The 15,073-nt window shown below is 37.4% G+C and overlaps 1 protein-coding gene across 1 annotated transcript in view; it reads left to right on the top strand.

The window, feature by feature from the left end:
* The window catches only part of FHIP2A (FHF complex subunit HOOK interacting protein 2A), a 34,794-nt gene that overhangs the window by 11,606 nt on the left and 8,115 nt on the right, over nt 1-15,073 (top strand). The window contains exons 4-14 of the mRNA XM_023638806.2: nt 1,032-1,136; nt 1,847-1,969; nt 7,440-7,715; nt 7,896-8,092; nt 9,176-9,290; nt 9,840-9,916; nt 10,014-10,206; nt 10,408-10,577; nt 10,948-11,091; nt 11,958-12,048; nt 14,656-14,799. Of these exons, the coding sequence (XP_023494574.1) occupies nt 1,032-1,136; nt 1,847-1,969; nt 7,440-7,715; nt 7,896-8,092; nt 9,176-9,290; nt 9,840-9,916; nt 10,014-10,206; nt 10,408-10,577; nt 10,948-11,091; nt 11,958-12,048; nt 14,656-14,799 (1,635 nt within the window). The remainder of the gene's footprint in view (nt 1-1,031; nt 1,137-1,846; nt 1,970-7,439; nt 7,716-7,895; nt 8,093-9,175; nt 9,291-9,839; nt 9,917-10,013; nt 10,207-10,407; nt 10,578-10,947; nt 11,092-11,957; nt 12,049-14,655; nt 14,800-15,073) is intronic.

Genomic DNA, 15,073 nt, shown 5'->3' with positions numbered 1-15,073 from the left:
GCAAGCTTAACCACTACACCAGTGGGCCGACCCTCCTCCTCCCTTCTTTTTCCTGTCCTTTGAAGAGAGGGATTGTGCAACAATAAATTGAATAAATATTAATTGATTTTTGAGCAAATGTTAGTAGTTGTATTACTAGTAAATTTATTTTGACGTTGGTGATTGTAAATATTGTTTTATCTGAATAATTCAAGGTATTTGCTCTCTTAAAAAATATTATTGTGCTTAAGATTATAGTTTATACTATTTCCCGATAATGTATCTATGATGATCCTTTGGAAATACTTATTTTGTGACTGTATTTTAAATGTGAAGCAGTATAAGCAGGTTAATTATAGAACATAGAACTTTGTTAATTCATACTCTCTTAATCCACAGCATGAGTAATCATTGGGTTTACCTACTTTTCAGCAAATATTTAAAACAACTGGCCTGTTATAAAAACTTCTTTATGACATATTCATTGCCTATAGTAATCATAATGTAGGTAATTTTACAACTAATTTAAAACAGCATTGTTAGAATAAATCATAGCAGTTTATACATAGGATTCTTTTGTTTACATATATATGTTAGAAGGCTTTATTTACTGCTGCATACCTGTGCTGGAAAGTTATTGATTACCTGTCATTAGTGTAAGTAACAAGATTCTGCCTTTGCTTTGGCCAGGAAGTGAACTGTAATAGTTTCATGTTACCCTCGCATTTAGAATATAAACAGGTTGGTTGATGTTGCCTGAACTAAACTCTCATCTCCACAGCATATTATCACCATGCTGTCTGTAATTACATCAGCCTATGGTCCCATACGCTGTATTACAGTCCCCGGTGTAATTTTATTTCTAGAATACCAGTCATTAATATTTGATTGAGAATTTTATTCTGACAAAATCATTAACTGGCTAAGTGCATTGATTTTTGAGGGGGGAATACATTCACGTATATTGTCTCTCCTGTTTTTCAAGCTTATGAGTAAGTGTGTTCGCATTGTCTGTTCTCTTCTTGTTTGCTTTCCCGTTTTCCTCTGCCCAGTGTCCTCCCGGAATGAAACAGCAGGTGTTGGTATTCTATACCAAACTTCTGGGAAGAATCCGGCAGCCGCTACTTCCACATATTAATGTGCACAGGCCAGTGCAGGTATTTTGTTCCCCTTACATAAAACTGTTTGGTTTGATTTCTTTTAGATAGAAATAATTTTATATGATTTTTCTAAAAGTAAAAATAATAAAGGAAGTTATTCTGAAAATAACATGCAAATTGGCTTTATGCATGATGTATTAAATGCTATTTCGTGTCTTTATATTTATCTTTTAAAATTTTATACATTAATTTTTTTCTTTGGCTTATCTCTGTGACATCTCAAGGAGAGTTTACTATATACCTCATTAATTTTTTTAGGGTAATGTATTCAAAAAACTTATCGCTAGTAAATTTTTGTGTGTGTGTGAGGAAGATTAGTCCTGAGCTAACATCTGTTGCTAACCTTCCTCTTTTTTGGCTTGAGGAAGATTAGTCCTGAGCTAACATCTGTGCCAGGCTTCCTCTATTTTGTATGTGGGTCCCTGTCTCAGCACTATTGATGAGTGGCGTAGCTCCACACCTGGGATCTGAACCCATGAACCTGGGCTACCTAAGCAGCGCGTGCTGAACTTAACCCCTGTGCCTCGGGCCTGGCCCCCTAGTACATTTATTTTGCTGTAGGTGTTTGTAAATATTATTCCCTCCAAAAAATGCAAACTATTTGCATTATTTGAAAATTTTAAATATCCTTAAGGTAAATGGATGGGTATTTACATACTTGTAAAAAGTAACCTAAGTTTAAAAATTTGTCTTAAATTTTTTGACAGAAGTTAATTCGACTGTGTGGTGAAGTCCTTGCAACACCAACAGAAAATGAGGAAATTCAGTTTCTCTGTATCGTGTGTGCAAAGCTGAAGCAAGATCCCTACTTGGTTAATTTTTTTCTGGAGGTATGGTACACTTTTTGTCAACTTTTAAATTATGCTTGTATTGAAATTATTATGGAATTGAATTCTAGTATTATGGATAATATTAGAAGGAATTACATTTTGTGGATATCAGCTTGTTTTACTTCCTAGAATTATTTTCATTAAGATGACTGTTTTAGTTTAACTTGAAATTTGAGAAAAATGATTTTCAAAGAATCTAGTTGAGCCAGGCTTATGGGAACAGTGCAGGACTGGACAGACACCCAGCCACGGCTGGGAATGCGCACAGCGTGCAGGGGGTGTCAGGGACGGAGGAGTCACGGGGCTTCGGGAGCCCCCATGATGTCAGGGAAGCGCGCCCTAGCTTGGGCCCTGGGTGATCAGCTGGGTCAGGACGGTGTGTGCCGATTTGGGCAAGATGTGAAAAGTCAGGAGTCTCCTCTCCAGCCTGGGATAGCTGTTGGGATTGTTCTGCTATTTTGTACTGGCCCTAGTCACCAAATCATATAGTTTACTTAAATCAGTCAATATTTTGGATTTTACTTCCAGTTTTAAATTAGAAAATAATTTTTGTGTCCTTCCTGCTTTCCTTCACTTCCTTTTTTTTTTCAGCAGTGAAGTCATTCAGGAATATATTTGGAAAAATAATTATGTTGTTTTTTTTATTTTAGTTTTTAAAAACATCTTCTTTTTTTCTTTTTAGATTGAGGTATAAGTTACATACAGTACAATTCACTCTGTTTGGTCTGTAGTTCTGTGAGTTTGACAAACATGTACAGTCATATAACCACTACCACATTTAAAATATACAGCAGTTGCATGGCCCTTTGTGGTTGTCCTCTCGCCACCCTCAGCCCCTAGCAATCACTGATCTGTTTCTGTCCCAAGTTTTCTTTTTTCCAGAAAGTCGTATAAGTCTAATCAGCCTTTTAAGTCTGGCTTTGATGACTTAGCCTAATGCATGTGAGGCTCACCCCTGAGCTTGGTTCTTTATGTTGTCAAGCAGTGTTCTGTTGTGTGGACGGACCGCCGTTGTTGATCCGCTCGCCAGGGGACGGACTTGGGAGCTGCTTCCAGTTTTTGGCAATTATGAATTCAGCACAGATTTTTGTGTGAATTTAGGTTTTCATTTCGTTTGGGTAAATACCTAAGAGTGGGATTGCTGTGTCACGTGGTAAGTGTGTATTTGTTTTCATGAGAAACTGCCGCACTGTTTTCCCACGTGGGTTTATCATTTTGTGCCCATCAGCCATGTGTGAGAGTTCCCACTGTTCCATGTCCTTGTCAGAGTGGGTGTGGTCACATTTCTTTTGTTTTCCTTTTAAAAATTTTAGCCATTCTAATAGGTGGGTTTGTTTTCTATTTCACTTTACCGAATAAGTAATTTAGGATCCTATTCTGCATTCTTACTAAAGGCAGGTAAGGAACCAAGCTGCAAAATTGTATGAATTTGAGTTTCTAGGGAGTGTTAGGACGATGAATGCCTTTTTGTGACGTCGGGCATATTTTGAAAGTGTGCTTCAAAGTGACTGGAACAGCCTTATGATTTCAGATTTTTTTTTCTGTGAAAGATTCGCTCTGAGCTAACATCTGTTGCCGACCTTCCTCTCTTTTTTTTCCTTTTCTTTTCTCCTCAGGGCCCCAGTACATAGCTATATATTCTAGTTGTAGGTCCTTCTAGTTCTGCTACGTGAGCTGCTGCCACAGCATGGCTACCAGCAGACAGGTGGGTGGTTCCACACCCAGGAACCAAACCCAGGCTGCCAAAGCAGAGCGCGCCGCTACACCAAAGGGCTGGCCCCAACGGTCCTTTTTGGTTTTTGTTTGTTTGTTTTAAACATTGGCACCTGAGCTAACATCTCTTGCCAGTCTTCTTTTTCTTCTTCTTCTCCCCAAAGCCCTCCAGTACATAGTTGTATATTCTAGTTGTGAGTGCCTCTGGTTGTGCCATGTGGGACGCCCCCTCAGCATAGCCTGATGAGTGGTGCCATGTCTGTGCCCAGGATCCAAACCGGTGAAACTCTGGGCCACTGAAGCAGAGCACGTGAACTTAACCACTTGGCCACGGGTCCGGCCGGAGTTTTTGATGTAACTATGTCATATATCTCAGTTTGGCTAAGTATGAGATTTTTCTCCTCAAAGTTCATTTTTACTAAGGTTTTCTTAGGTAACTTAGTTACTTTAGATGCATGGATTTTTTTCAAAGCTTAAGGTTTAAGGAATTTTTCCCAGAATCTCTGACACTCGTTTCAGAAGTACACAGCCATAGATCAGAAGCAGAGAAAATTTGCAGACTTAAATATGTTGATGGTGAGATGCACTTTATTTATCTGTCTTCCGAGAAACATTTACATTTAGACCTCAATACAAAGAACATCCTTCAGATTTGGTGTCGTATCTGCTATAAGGCAGCATTTTTATAGCATAGACTTCTCCACAGCCTGAGGTGGTAGGTGTTTTCATTTTCTGAACTGATAGGACAATTCATATGGCTTTAATATCAGTTATTACAGTCTCCCTGGCATTAGAGTTGCTTATGTGCATTTTATTTTCTCCTGCTGCTCAATAAACTCCTTGAGGACAAAGACTGTGTATCATTAATCTTTGGGTCCCCACAGCTTCTCTAGTATCTAACACAATGCATAATAACTGCTTAATTAACGCATTGAATAAATGAATCTTTAGAGAAACGCAGCTTTATTACTTGTAGGTAGAGACAGTAACAAAATTACTTTGCAGTTCTCAGGCAGATGTCACCTGAAATCTGATCTCTGTTCATTTATATCAGCCAATATATGTGTCTACTGTGGGTTAAGTGTATGTGGTAGATGTGTTAGAAAACATTGTTTGCCCTAAAGGAATTTCTAGTCTGGTGATGAGGGGAAGACGAACCTTCAGATACTGTAATCCAAAGTCCAGTAAGGTGAGCATCATAAGAAAGATACAAAGTTAATGCGCTTAAGTGTTCGTGGGATAAAGAGATTATATCTGCTCTAGGTCATCAGGAAAGACTTCGTGGAAGAGATTGTCTTTGAAATGGGCCTCGCTAGGTGTTTAGATAAGGATGGGTGCATATAAGTAAAGGAATGAAGGTGTAAAAGTTTGCAGTGTGTTCAGGAAACTATGTAATTAGGATGTGTGGTAAGCAAGGGCCTGGACATATAGACTAGGAATTGGCAAAGGCTTTGAATGGCAAGAAGAGGAATCTGTGCTGACTTGTAGTTGTTGGGGAGCCATTGAAGATTTTTGAGCAGGGATATTACATGATGGTATCTCTACTTTAAGAAGTTAAATTGGTGGCAGTATCTTGTACGGTGAATTCCTTTCAGAGGAGAGAGAAAAGCAGGGACACTAACTAGGAAGCTGATGGGGTAACCCAGACAGGAAGTGAAAAGGACTAGACCTAAGTTGGAATTAGGCCAATATATTCAGGAGACTCTGGAGGTGGACTGCACAGTCCTGTGCAGGATGCAGGAGAAAGGGTGATGAATCCTTGAATTCCTGAACCAACAAGACTGCCGCTAACAGAAAGAAGGAAGCCTGAGGGAGCTTATTTTTGGGGAAGATGGTAATTTTGCTTCTGGATGCTTTGAGTCATCATATCCTGATGGAGATAATTAGCAGGTATTTGGTATTGCAAATGTGCAATTTGGGAGAGGAGTCTGGGTTTAAGAGACTCGAGGGTTATGTCTGTAAATGTGCTGTGGGTACCAATGATGACCCTAAAGAAGAAAGGAAACAGTTTCAATAAGAACAAAAGTGCCAGATGAAGGCAGCAGTTCCTGATCATCTCGGGAGCGTTTTAAAAAATGCAGATTCCTTGGCTCCTCTTCCAGATATTCTCATTCAGAGGGTCTGGGTGGGACCCAGGAATCTGCATTTTTATCAAGCTGCACAGAAGACCATGGTGCCGACAGTCTTGAGTCACATTTTGAGAAACACTGGTTTAAGGAGTGAGTGCTGTTCTAAGGTTGCTCTTCCTTTTCCCGTTCTTATCTGAGAGCCCACTCCCAGTAATGGTTGTTAGTATTTCAGATGGAATAAAATATTTTACATTCATGAAGACTATGATATGTAATTGATTTTATAGGAAATTGAGAAGTTGTTTGGAGTATTCATTTAGGTCCGTAGAGTTGTTTTCTTTTAATATATGTGCTATGAGTTCAATTTCTCAAGAAGATTGGTCTAAACTATACTTTTAACAGTAAGGAAAGTGATCTATAATTACTATAACTTTGGAAGTGGAACCTTGAATTCGTTCAGCATTTAATGCACTTGTGTATGATGGGCAAAGCACTGTAATAGGCCCTTCCAAAGAGCTGGTTTATAATGAATTGTAACTTGTTTGTGTGATTTGATTTTTGCTCATATGTTCAAATGGAAAGCAAGATACTTTTGCATTGAAACCAATAATTTGCTTCAGTTAAGATTCTCTTTGTGTTTGGCTGTGTGTATGGTAGGGGCAGGGGCCAACATTTCAAGCAAATTTTACTTTTATCCTCAAAAACAGTAATAAAAATGTCCTCAGAGGGGCCAGCCCAAAGGCCGAGTGGTTAAATTCATGCACTTCACTTTGGTGGCCCAGGGTGTCTGCGGCCCAGGGTTTCGCCAGTTCAAATCCTGGGTGTGGACATGGCACTGCTCGTTAAGCCATGCTGGGGCGGCATCCCACATGCCACAACTAGAAGGACCCACAACTGAAAATACACAACTTTGTACCTGGGGACTTTGAGGAGAAAAAGGAAAAAAAAAACTTAAAAAAAAAACTGTCCTCAGGGTATTGAGTCTTTTTTATAGAGCAGAAGTACAAGGAAAAAACTTAAAAAAATCATCTTAGAAAACTGATCTTAGAAGGATCAACATTGAGGCTATACATTTTTAGTTTCCCAGTGATGAGAAAACAATTAACTGCAATTGAAACTTCCTGAAGCTTTTTCCCCACTAATATCAGTTGTTTTTCTGTAGTAGTTAAATATCACTAATATTGTTCATTGCTTATGGTCAGTGTAAAACATTTTGTAGATAGTGTGAAGAGTGTCACAAATGCCTATGCAATTTTTAAAAATATCTAGGGGCTGGGCGTGTGGCATACTGGTTAAGTCCAGTATGCTCTGCTTTGGCAGCCCAGGTTTATGGGTTTGGATCCCGGTCACGGACCTATACCACTTGTCAAGCTACGCTGTGGCAGTGATCCACATACTAAATAGAGGAAGATTGGCACATATGTTAGCTCAGGGCTAATCTTCCTCAAGCAAAAAAAGAGGAAGATTGTCAATAGATGTTAGCTCAGAGTGAATCTTCCTCACCAAAAAAAAAAAAGATCTAAAACACAGTTTGTTAAAGTCTGAGTATTTTCCTTTGTCATAACACTTTTATCTCTTGCTACATCAGCTAGACATTGAATGTTAATTATAGAAAGACCCATTAAAATATGACTTCTGTTTTAAAAGGCTTTTGATGTGAATCTTACAAAACGTGTCTTCCTTTTCAGAATAAGTTGAAATCGTTGGCTTCCAAAGGAGCACCAAATGTAATTTCAGAAGACACGTTGAAAGGTCAAGATTCCTTGTCCACAGATACAGGACAGTCCTGTCAGCCAGAGGAACTGTCAGGTGCTGCTGGGATGGAGCAGACAGAGTTAGCAGATGATGATCTGTCCTCCAGCTTGGATAATCTCACTGTCACTTCACTGCCAGAGGCCGCAGTCGTTCGTCCAAACCAGGATTACAACCTAGTGAATTCTTTGTTAAATCTTACTAGAAGTCCTGTGAGTCATCTTTACTTTTTTCCACTAACATGATCACAGTTATATGCGTTTAGAATAGAAAAAAGAAATCTATTTTTATTTTAGTGTATAACATTAAATCCTCTAAAGTTAAAATTTTCCACACAAGCTGACGTGTATCTAATTCCAGAATTGAAGGAGTGTGTGCTTTTTCCACCTCAGGATGGCCGGATAGCTGTGAAAGCCTGTGAGGGCTTGATGTTATTAGTAAGCTTGCCGGAGCCTGCGGCTGCCAAGTGCCTCACACAGAGCACTTGCTTGTGCGAACTGCTGACGGACAGACTTGCCTCCCTGTACAAGGCCCTACCTCAGTCCGTGGATCCCTTAGACATTGAAACCGTGGAAGCTGTTAACTGGGGGTAAGAACCCTCATTTGTGTTTTCCCATAGAAGTGACTTCTTATACCTGTACTTTTTCATCTGTTTCTATTTTGCAATGATAGAAATCTTTAGTTTTGAAGTCATTATATGGGATTACTTTTCAGGGCTTGTTTTAAGTTTATCAATCAGGAATGAATTGCAATGATCCAGCCTGTTACGTAGTTAAGCTACTTTTCCTTTGTCTAATATAGTGATCAACTAAGACATTAATTACATTAAAACCAATAACTTTATCTAATTTTTTTTTAAAACAACAAAAGCCCTGTAAGAAGGAATCTCCTTTTTTATAAATATGTTCTGCAGCCCCTAGGGCAGTCTCATGTTTCATGGCCTGCTTGTATGGAATCTCTATTCCTACCTCATTCTTTTACCCCTCCTACCCATCTTTTAGGGCTTCCTGCTTAATTCTTGTAGGAAAATATGATTATTGCAGAACTTTTATAAATTATTAAAGAGAAAAAAGCAGCATAAATAAGATTATCCGTAATCCCACCACCTTTAAGCAGTTTAATATTTTGACATAATAACCTGGTGTTATTTTTGGATATTTTTAACCCTCCTTTGCTTGTTACTTGTTTCTTTCCATCCTATATTCTGTCCACATCTGTAGGGCAGACCCACTTGTTAACTTTACTACTATGTTGTATTTGAAGGCAGGAAGAGAAGCAGGCCAGTCATTTCTTTTTGCAGTTTCTCCTTTACTTTCCTTTTCTTCCATCCCAGCAGCCGAGAACCTCTGAGTTTTCATTCCTGTTACTTGGACAAATTTCTGGCGGAAGTATGAGGAGCTGTCTAAATGGTTTTTCTCCAGCAGCTCCATTCTGCTTTAGTCTCTCTCTTCCCATTTAATGAGCCAAAAGTATTTACAACTTTTATTTAAGAGGTTTTTTCTTATCTTGGCTTTCTTGTATAAAACTCTCTTCCGATTGTCATCCAGCATTGCCTGTGTAAATACATCACACTGTGTGAGTTCCTTCACAGGCCTTCATTTTTCCATATGTGCTGAATTCTGCTGTTGCTTTTGGATGACTTTGGACTGAGCATTTCTTCCGTGTCCTACAGCTTGGACTCATATAGTCATAAAGAAGATGCTTCAGCATTTCCAGGAAAACGAGCCTTAATTTCATTTCTTTCCTGGTTTGATTATTGTGATCAACTCATAAAGGAAGCACAAAAGGTTTGAATATTTTTGTTGTTTATTGGTAATTAGAAAATGTAAATTCCGTCAAGTGAAATTCGAATCCTTAGTTTATATCCCCAAATATATCTTAATTGTCTTAGGATAGTGGTTAGTAAAATAAATAAAACCAAATAAACAAAGAAACTTGTATACATATGCTTGTTTGTGTTTATGTGTGTATTACAACTTTGGAATAAATCACAGTTCAAGTTCTGCCCTTAGATTTCGTTAAGTGTTATAGTAGAAAGCTACACAAGGTAGCATTGGCCTCCCTCCATTTCTTCTCTTTGGGGAGATGTTAATACTATAAGGTGATTGAGATAATATTTTTGTCCTGTTTGTCTTGTTCTTGGAAATTTAGATAAAATGTAAAAGACCCAATAACTAAGATCTAATCTAGGTTTGTACGCCATCAACAAGATGGTCAATAGGCAAGTTTGCTTTTCCACATTAATTCAGATGGAGAGTACAAACTGATTTATTGATGTTAGAAATTAACCTCTCTTTTCCATTTAAAAAAATAATGATGCTCCCATGATATTCTAGACTGCTGCTGTTGCTCTTGCCAAAGCTGTTCACGAAAGATTTTTTATTGGTGTTATGGAACCTCAGTTAATGCAAACGTGAGTAGCCTCTTTCCTTAAAAAACAAAAACCCCCCCACACAGATTGCTGTGTTCCTGTTATTTTTGCCCACTAATTGCTTGTGTGTTACGCTCAGTTCTGAGTTGGGGATCCTGACGTCGACTGCTCTGCTTCATCGCGTGGTTCGGCAAGTCACCTCTGATGTTTTGCTTCAAGAAATGGTGTTTTTCATCCTTGGAGAACAGAGGGAACCAGAAACTCTGGCAGAAATTAGCAGACACCCTTTAAGGCACAGGTTAATTGAACATTGTGATCACATATCTGATGAGGTAAGCTATATAATGATTTGGAATTGGAGTTAGAGTCTTTGAAATACTGATTTTAATTTACTTGTGATGTTTTGAAAACATCCTCTTTTTTTTTTTTTTTTTTATGTGGCTTTAAAAATTTAAAGCATGACTTACAGGATGGAACAAGAATAATTTCTTTGAAGTTATTTTTCACTTGGCCTGTATCATTTTTGGTTTCAGATAAGCATAATGACATTAAGGATGTTTGAACATCTTTTACAAAAACCCAACGAGCACATTCTTTACAACTTGGTCCTAAGAAATCTTGAAGAAAGAAATTATACAGAATATAAACCTGTGTGCCCAGAAGATAAAGATGTGGTGGAGAATGGACTCATAGCAGGAGCAGTGTAAGTTTCCATCCAGCTCTGTGAGTTTAGCATTTCATATAGAATCCAATTTTCCATCTCCTCTTCTTTCTTTCCCTAATTCATTAAAAAATATCTGTAATAGTTTTGAAGTTTTTTAAAAATAAAATTTAGTTGCCTTGTTATCACCATCCTTTAAATTACAAGTGATGGTATCTATTCATTAAACCTAAAATATATTAGAGTTTGTTGTTAGTAAAAAGTGTTAATTTCTCTATAAAATATAAAAACATTATTCTTTAATTCTTTTATCAGAAGAATTATGTAATGTTTTCTAAGAACATAGAGAATCTTTTGGTTTAGAAAATATAATAAAGTATTGTTTTTTTATACATCGTTAAATTAAACTTAGAGATCTGGAAGAAGATCCATTATTTACTGACATTTCACCAGATAACACTTTGTCAAACCAAGAGTGGCTTGGTTCCTCACCTCCTGCTACTCCAGACCACCCCAAAAATGATGGGAAAACGGAAGTCCATAAAATTGTAAATACGTAAGTGGCTGTATAAATTTGACTTACATCTTTTTTACTTGTTTTTATAACGTATGATAGCTCTGCTTTTAGATTTTTACAGCAATATGTTATGAACCCAGTCTTCCTTTCTTTAAAGATTATGTCGGCTTTTTGTCATGTTTATGTAGCAAGTGACAGCCTAGGGGGCAACAATCCAGCGGAAGAGAAAGGCTTTACTTAATATAGAAATAAACGAGTAATAGTGGTTAAATAAATCTTCAAAGTTCCCTACTTTTTAAAAATACAAATAATTTAAAGTAATTCCCAATTGTAACAATGTTGAGAATTTCCAGTTTGACAGATTGCACTCGTTAGGCATGCAGTCACGTGTGCAAAGCATGGGCTACTACTTTTTGTTAATTTGTGTTTTTATGTTTTTTTAAAAAGGGCCCTTTCTGTGGCTGTTTTCTTCATTTTCTTCCTTTGTAATGCTGTCACTGATGTGCCTGGTTCTGGCAGGCGACTTTGGAGAAAATTGCATGTGGCTCAGATACAAAATCTTAAGTTCAATTACTTAAAAGCCAGTTTCCTGAAATTAACAGATATCATGGCAGTCTGTCCTTGTGCTGCAATGCGCAAAGGAAAAAGTTGTCTTAGGCTTACTTGTACGTTAAGTGGAATGAGTTATTTTCAAATAAAACTTTAAAATAATGAAATAGTATTTAATCAGGGAATTGTAAGACTGATTCAAGGTAAGTACTTAAGAACATACAATTTTATTTTTCAAGTTTCCATTTGCATTAATACTTGGCTAAACTGAAAATATCACTAGATATTTTAATACATGTAAAGATATTGAATTGTGAGAGTATTTATGTTATCAATTATGGCTTTTTTCATTTCAGTTTCCTCTGTCTGGTACCGGATGAGGCAAAATCATCCTACCATGTTGAGGGCACTGGATATGACACCTACCTCCGAGATGCTCATAGGCAGGTAGGTGAAGTAACTAATTTTGTGAAATGAAATCTACTAAGAATGCACACACTCTCCTTGTCTCATTGCCCAGTCGTTTCTCCAGAGGTTTCCCTTTCTACTCAAGACCTGGACTGCACTCTCACTACTTGAACTTTCTACGCATGGCCTCACTGACTGTGTGTCTCTTTCTCAGGATTTCTTTGTGCTCGCTCTTCCTCTCTCCCGCTCTCCCTCTTTCTTCCCTTTCTCTCTGTCCTTGAAATTATATCTCCCCCAAATCCTTTCCCTTACTAATCCAAAAAATTTAATTTTTAAATTAAATTTTAGAGATTTATTAAATCTACATTTAATTAGAATTAAAACTAATTCTAAAATTAAATTAGATTTTTAAATGATTCTACCCACCACCTACCCTTGCTCCCAATCTGCAGGCCCTGTCCTTTGCTCTCCACCACTGTTGGTGCACACACATCCGTCTGCAAGTGCCGCCTCTCCTGTCACACTCACTCCCGCGTCCCCTGCATTCCAGCTTTCTACCTCACTGAAACTGCTTCCTCAAAGGGCTCCTCCTAGTTCCTAAATTAAATGGCCTTCTCTCAGTCTTCTTTCCCCTCGGGAGCATTTTACAGTTTACAAAATTCCAAATTTTAAAATGTTTCAAGTCAGAAAAATATACATTTAATTTCATTTAAAGCCTTTGGATTGAAGTATGCTATTATATATAATTAATTTGCATATGCCTATAGTCAATTCATCATGCTTTAAGCCTGAATTCAAGTCCATGTTACTACCTGAATAACTAGGGTAATGGGTAGCAAGTACTTTCATGTAACAATAAAGGCCGTACCAATCTCTGTAGTACCAATTGGATTTTTAGAGCGTTTTTATTCTTTCTGTAAAGTTTCTTTTCCATTTTCTGGTTACAAATGCAGTTATGATGGTTTCAGAAACATTAGAAAACAGACAAAAAGGATGGAAAAGTTTTAAATTATTACTTTCTAGGTCAGAATTTCAGAAGTGTTAATGTAAAAATGCTTTATTAAATATTGAGATGTGGTTTTATAAAGAAAATTGTCTACTAAAAGCCAAATAGTTTAAAGCTCACTATATATTGAAGTTGGCTTTTTAGTCTTTTAAAATATGTCTTTCTTTTAAAAGTTGAAGTTAGTGCTTCACTGTGAGAGTATGTTTTCTTTTAATTTCAGGTGATTGTCAAACTAGAGAGGTCAAAGTAATTTTGCTTTATTCAATAAGGAGAATCTGAAAAGGGAAAGAATGTGAAAGGAAACTGTGCTCTAAGTTTCTTTTGTTTAAATTCAAGTAAATTACATATAGGGGAAGACTTTTAAAATTTATTTTCATTGTATGAGGTATTCTTGTGCTTATTAAAAATCCATATTGTTGGGGCCGGCCCCATGGCACAGTGGTTAAATTTGGCGCATTCTGCTTCAGTCGCCCAGGTTTGCGGGTTCGGTTTCCGGGTGTGGACTTACACCACTCGTCAGCCACACTGTGACGGCATCCCACATGTAAAGTAGAGGAAGATTGGTACAGATGTTAGCTCAGGACTAACCTTCCTCAGCAAATTAAATTAAATTAAAAATTAATAAAATAAAAAAAATCCATGTTGTTTATCCCATTGATAAACTCTGTGGAGTAAAGGACCAGTTTCTTATTATTTATGGTCTGTTACAGACCAACACTTTTGTAAAGTATGATAAAAATGAATTACTAGAAAAATGAAAAGAAAAAACACAAAATACAAACCCTGATTATTTTATTAGATTCAACAGACATTAAATTTACTCAGTTAAATTACAGTAGAAGTTTCTAAATGCTTACTCTCAGTTTTGTACTCATCTCGTTGCAATGGTAGTGGTTTGCAGACCCCACCTTGAGCAGCAGCGCTTTATGCTATCATAAATGCCTGGTATAAATACATTATAGGAAAGTCAGGCTCACCCTCTCAGATAATGTGCATCTCTTCATCTATTATATGTAACATCTTAGAATAGATTTGAAAATGTGGCTAGGACTGACTTTTTTTTTAGCCCTGAGCTAACATCTGTTGCCAATCTTCCTCTTTTTTCCTGAGGAAGATTAGCCCTGAGCTAATATCTGTGCCAGTCTTCCTCTTATTTTGTATGTGGGATGCTACCACAGCATGGCTGACGAGTTGTGTAGGTCTGCACCTGGGATCCGAATCCCTGAACCCGGGCCACCAAAGTGGAGTGCACTGAACTTAACCACTATGCCACAGGGCCGGCCCCCTTACTTTGGTTTTTAAATATTTTCCAAATCTGAGATGAAAATAAGTAAAGGGTTAAATTCCTCTAAAGGACAGAGCATAAGCACAATAGTTAAGGGGGTACTTTGGTAAAGTTAAAATATGCCTATTCTTCCGCCAACATGTATTGATACTGGGAATTGTAATCCTACCTCTTGCCTCTGGTTAGGGTGTTATCTGAGTCATCTCTTCTCTTCCGTGGCACCTCCCATGGCACAGAAGCAGACGCTCAGCATTTGAATGGATTTTTATATGCCTATTTGAGGAAATCGTTTCTGTTTAATCCCAGTTTGCTTGTGGTCAGTTCCTCTTTAATGATCCAAGTGCTTTTTCCCTAGTTCCGGGACTACTGTGCTATCTGCTTAAGATGGGAGTGGCCTGGGTCTCCAAAAGCATTGGAAAAGTGCAATTTAGAAGCAGCTTTCTTTGAAGGTCATTTTTTGAAAGTTTTGTTTGACAGAATGGGAAGAATTCTTGATCAGGTAATAAGTTTTGAAATATTAGTTTTCATGATATTTTGTTACCATTCACCATGGGTTCATCTCAAGTCTTCATTTAGATCTTCAAGAAAGTAGTTTTATTGTTTTCTTAGTTTTTCCACTAGGTGATTTTTTTCATAAAGCTTAATTGCCAGTAACTGGTGGGTTTCCGATGCATTCATTATGTTGAAAGCCTTTCTTTGGCCTGATGGCTGTTAGAGAATTGTACATTTTGCTTCTCATTATCGGCCATTGTCTTAATATCCTTCACACATTT

Source organism: Equus caballus, chromosome 1, assembly GCF_041296265.1.
Source record: "Equus caballus isolate H_3958 breed thoroughbred chromosome 1, TB-T2T, whole genome shotgun sequence".
Taxonomy (NCBI): Eukaryota; Metazoa; Chordata; class Mammalia; order Perissodactyla; family Equidae; genus Equus; species Equus caballus.
Note: the sequence above shows the minus strand (reverse complement) of the source record. Positions and strands in the feature narration are given on the sequence as shown.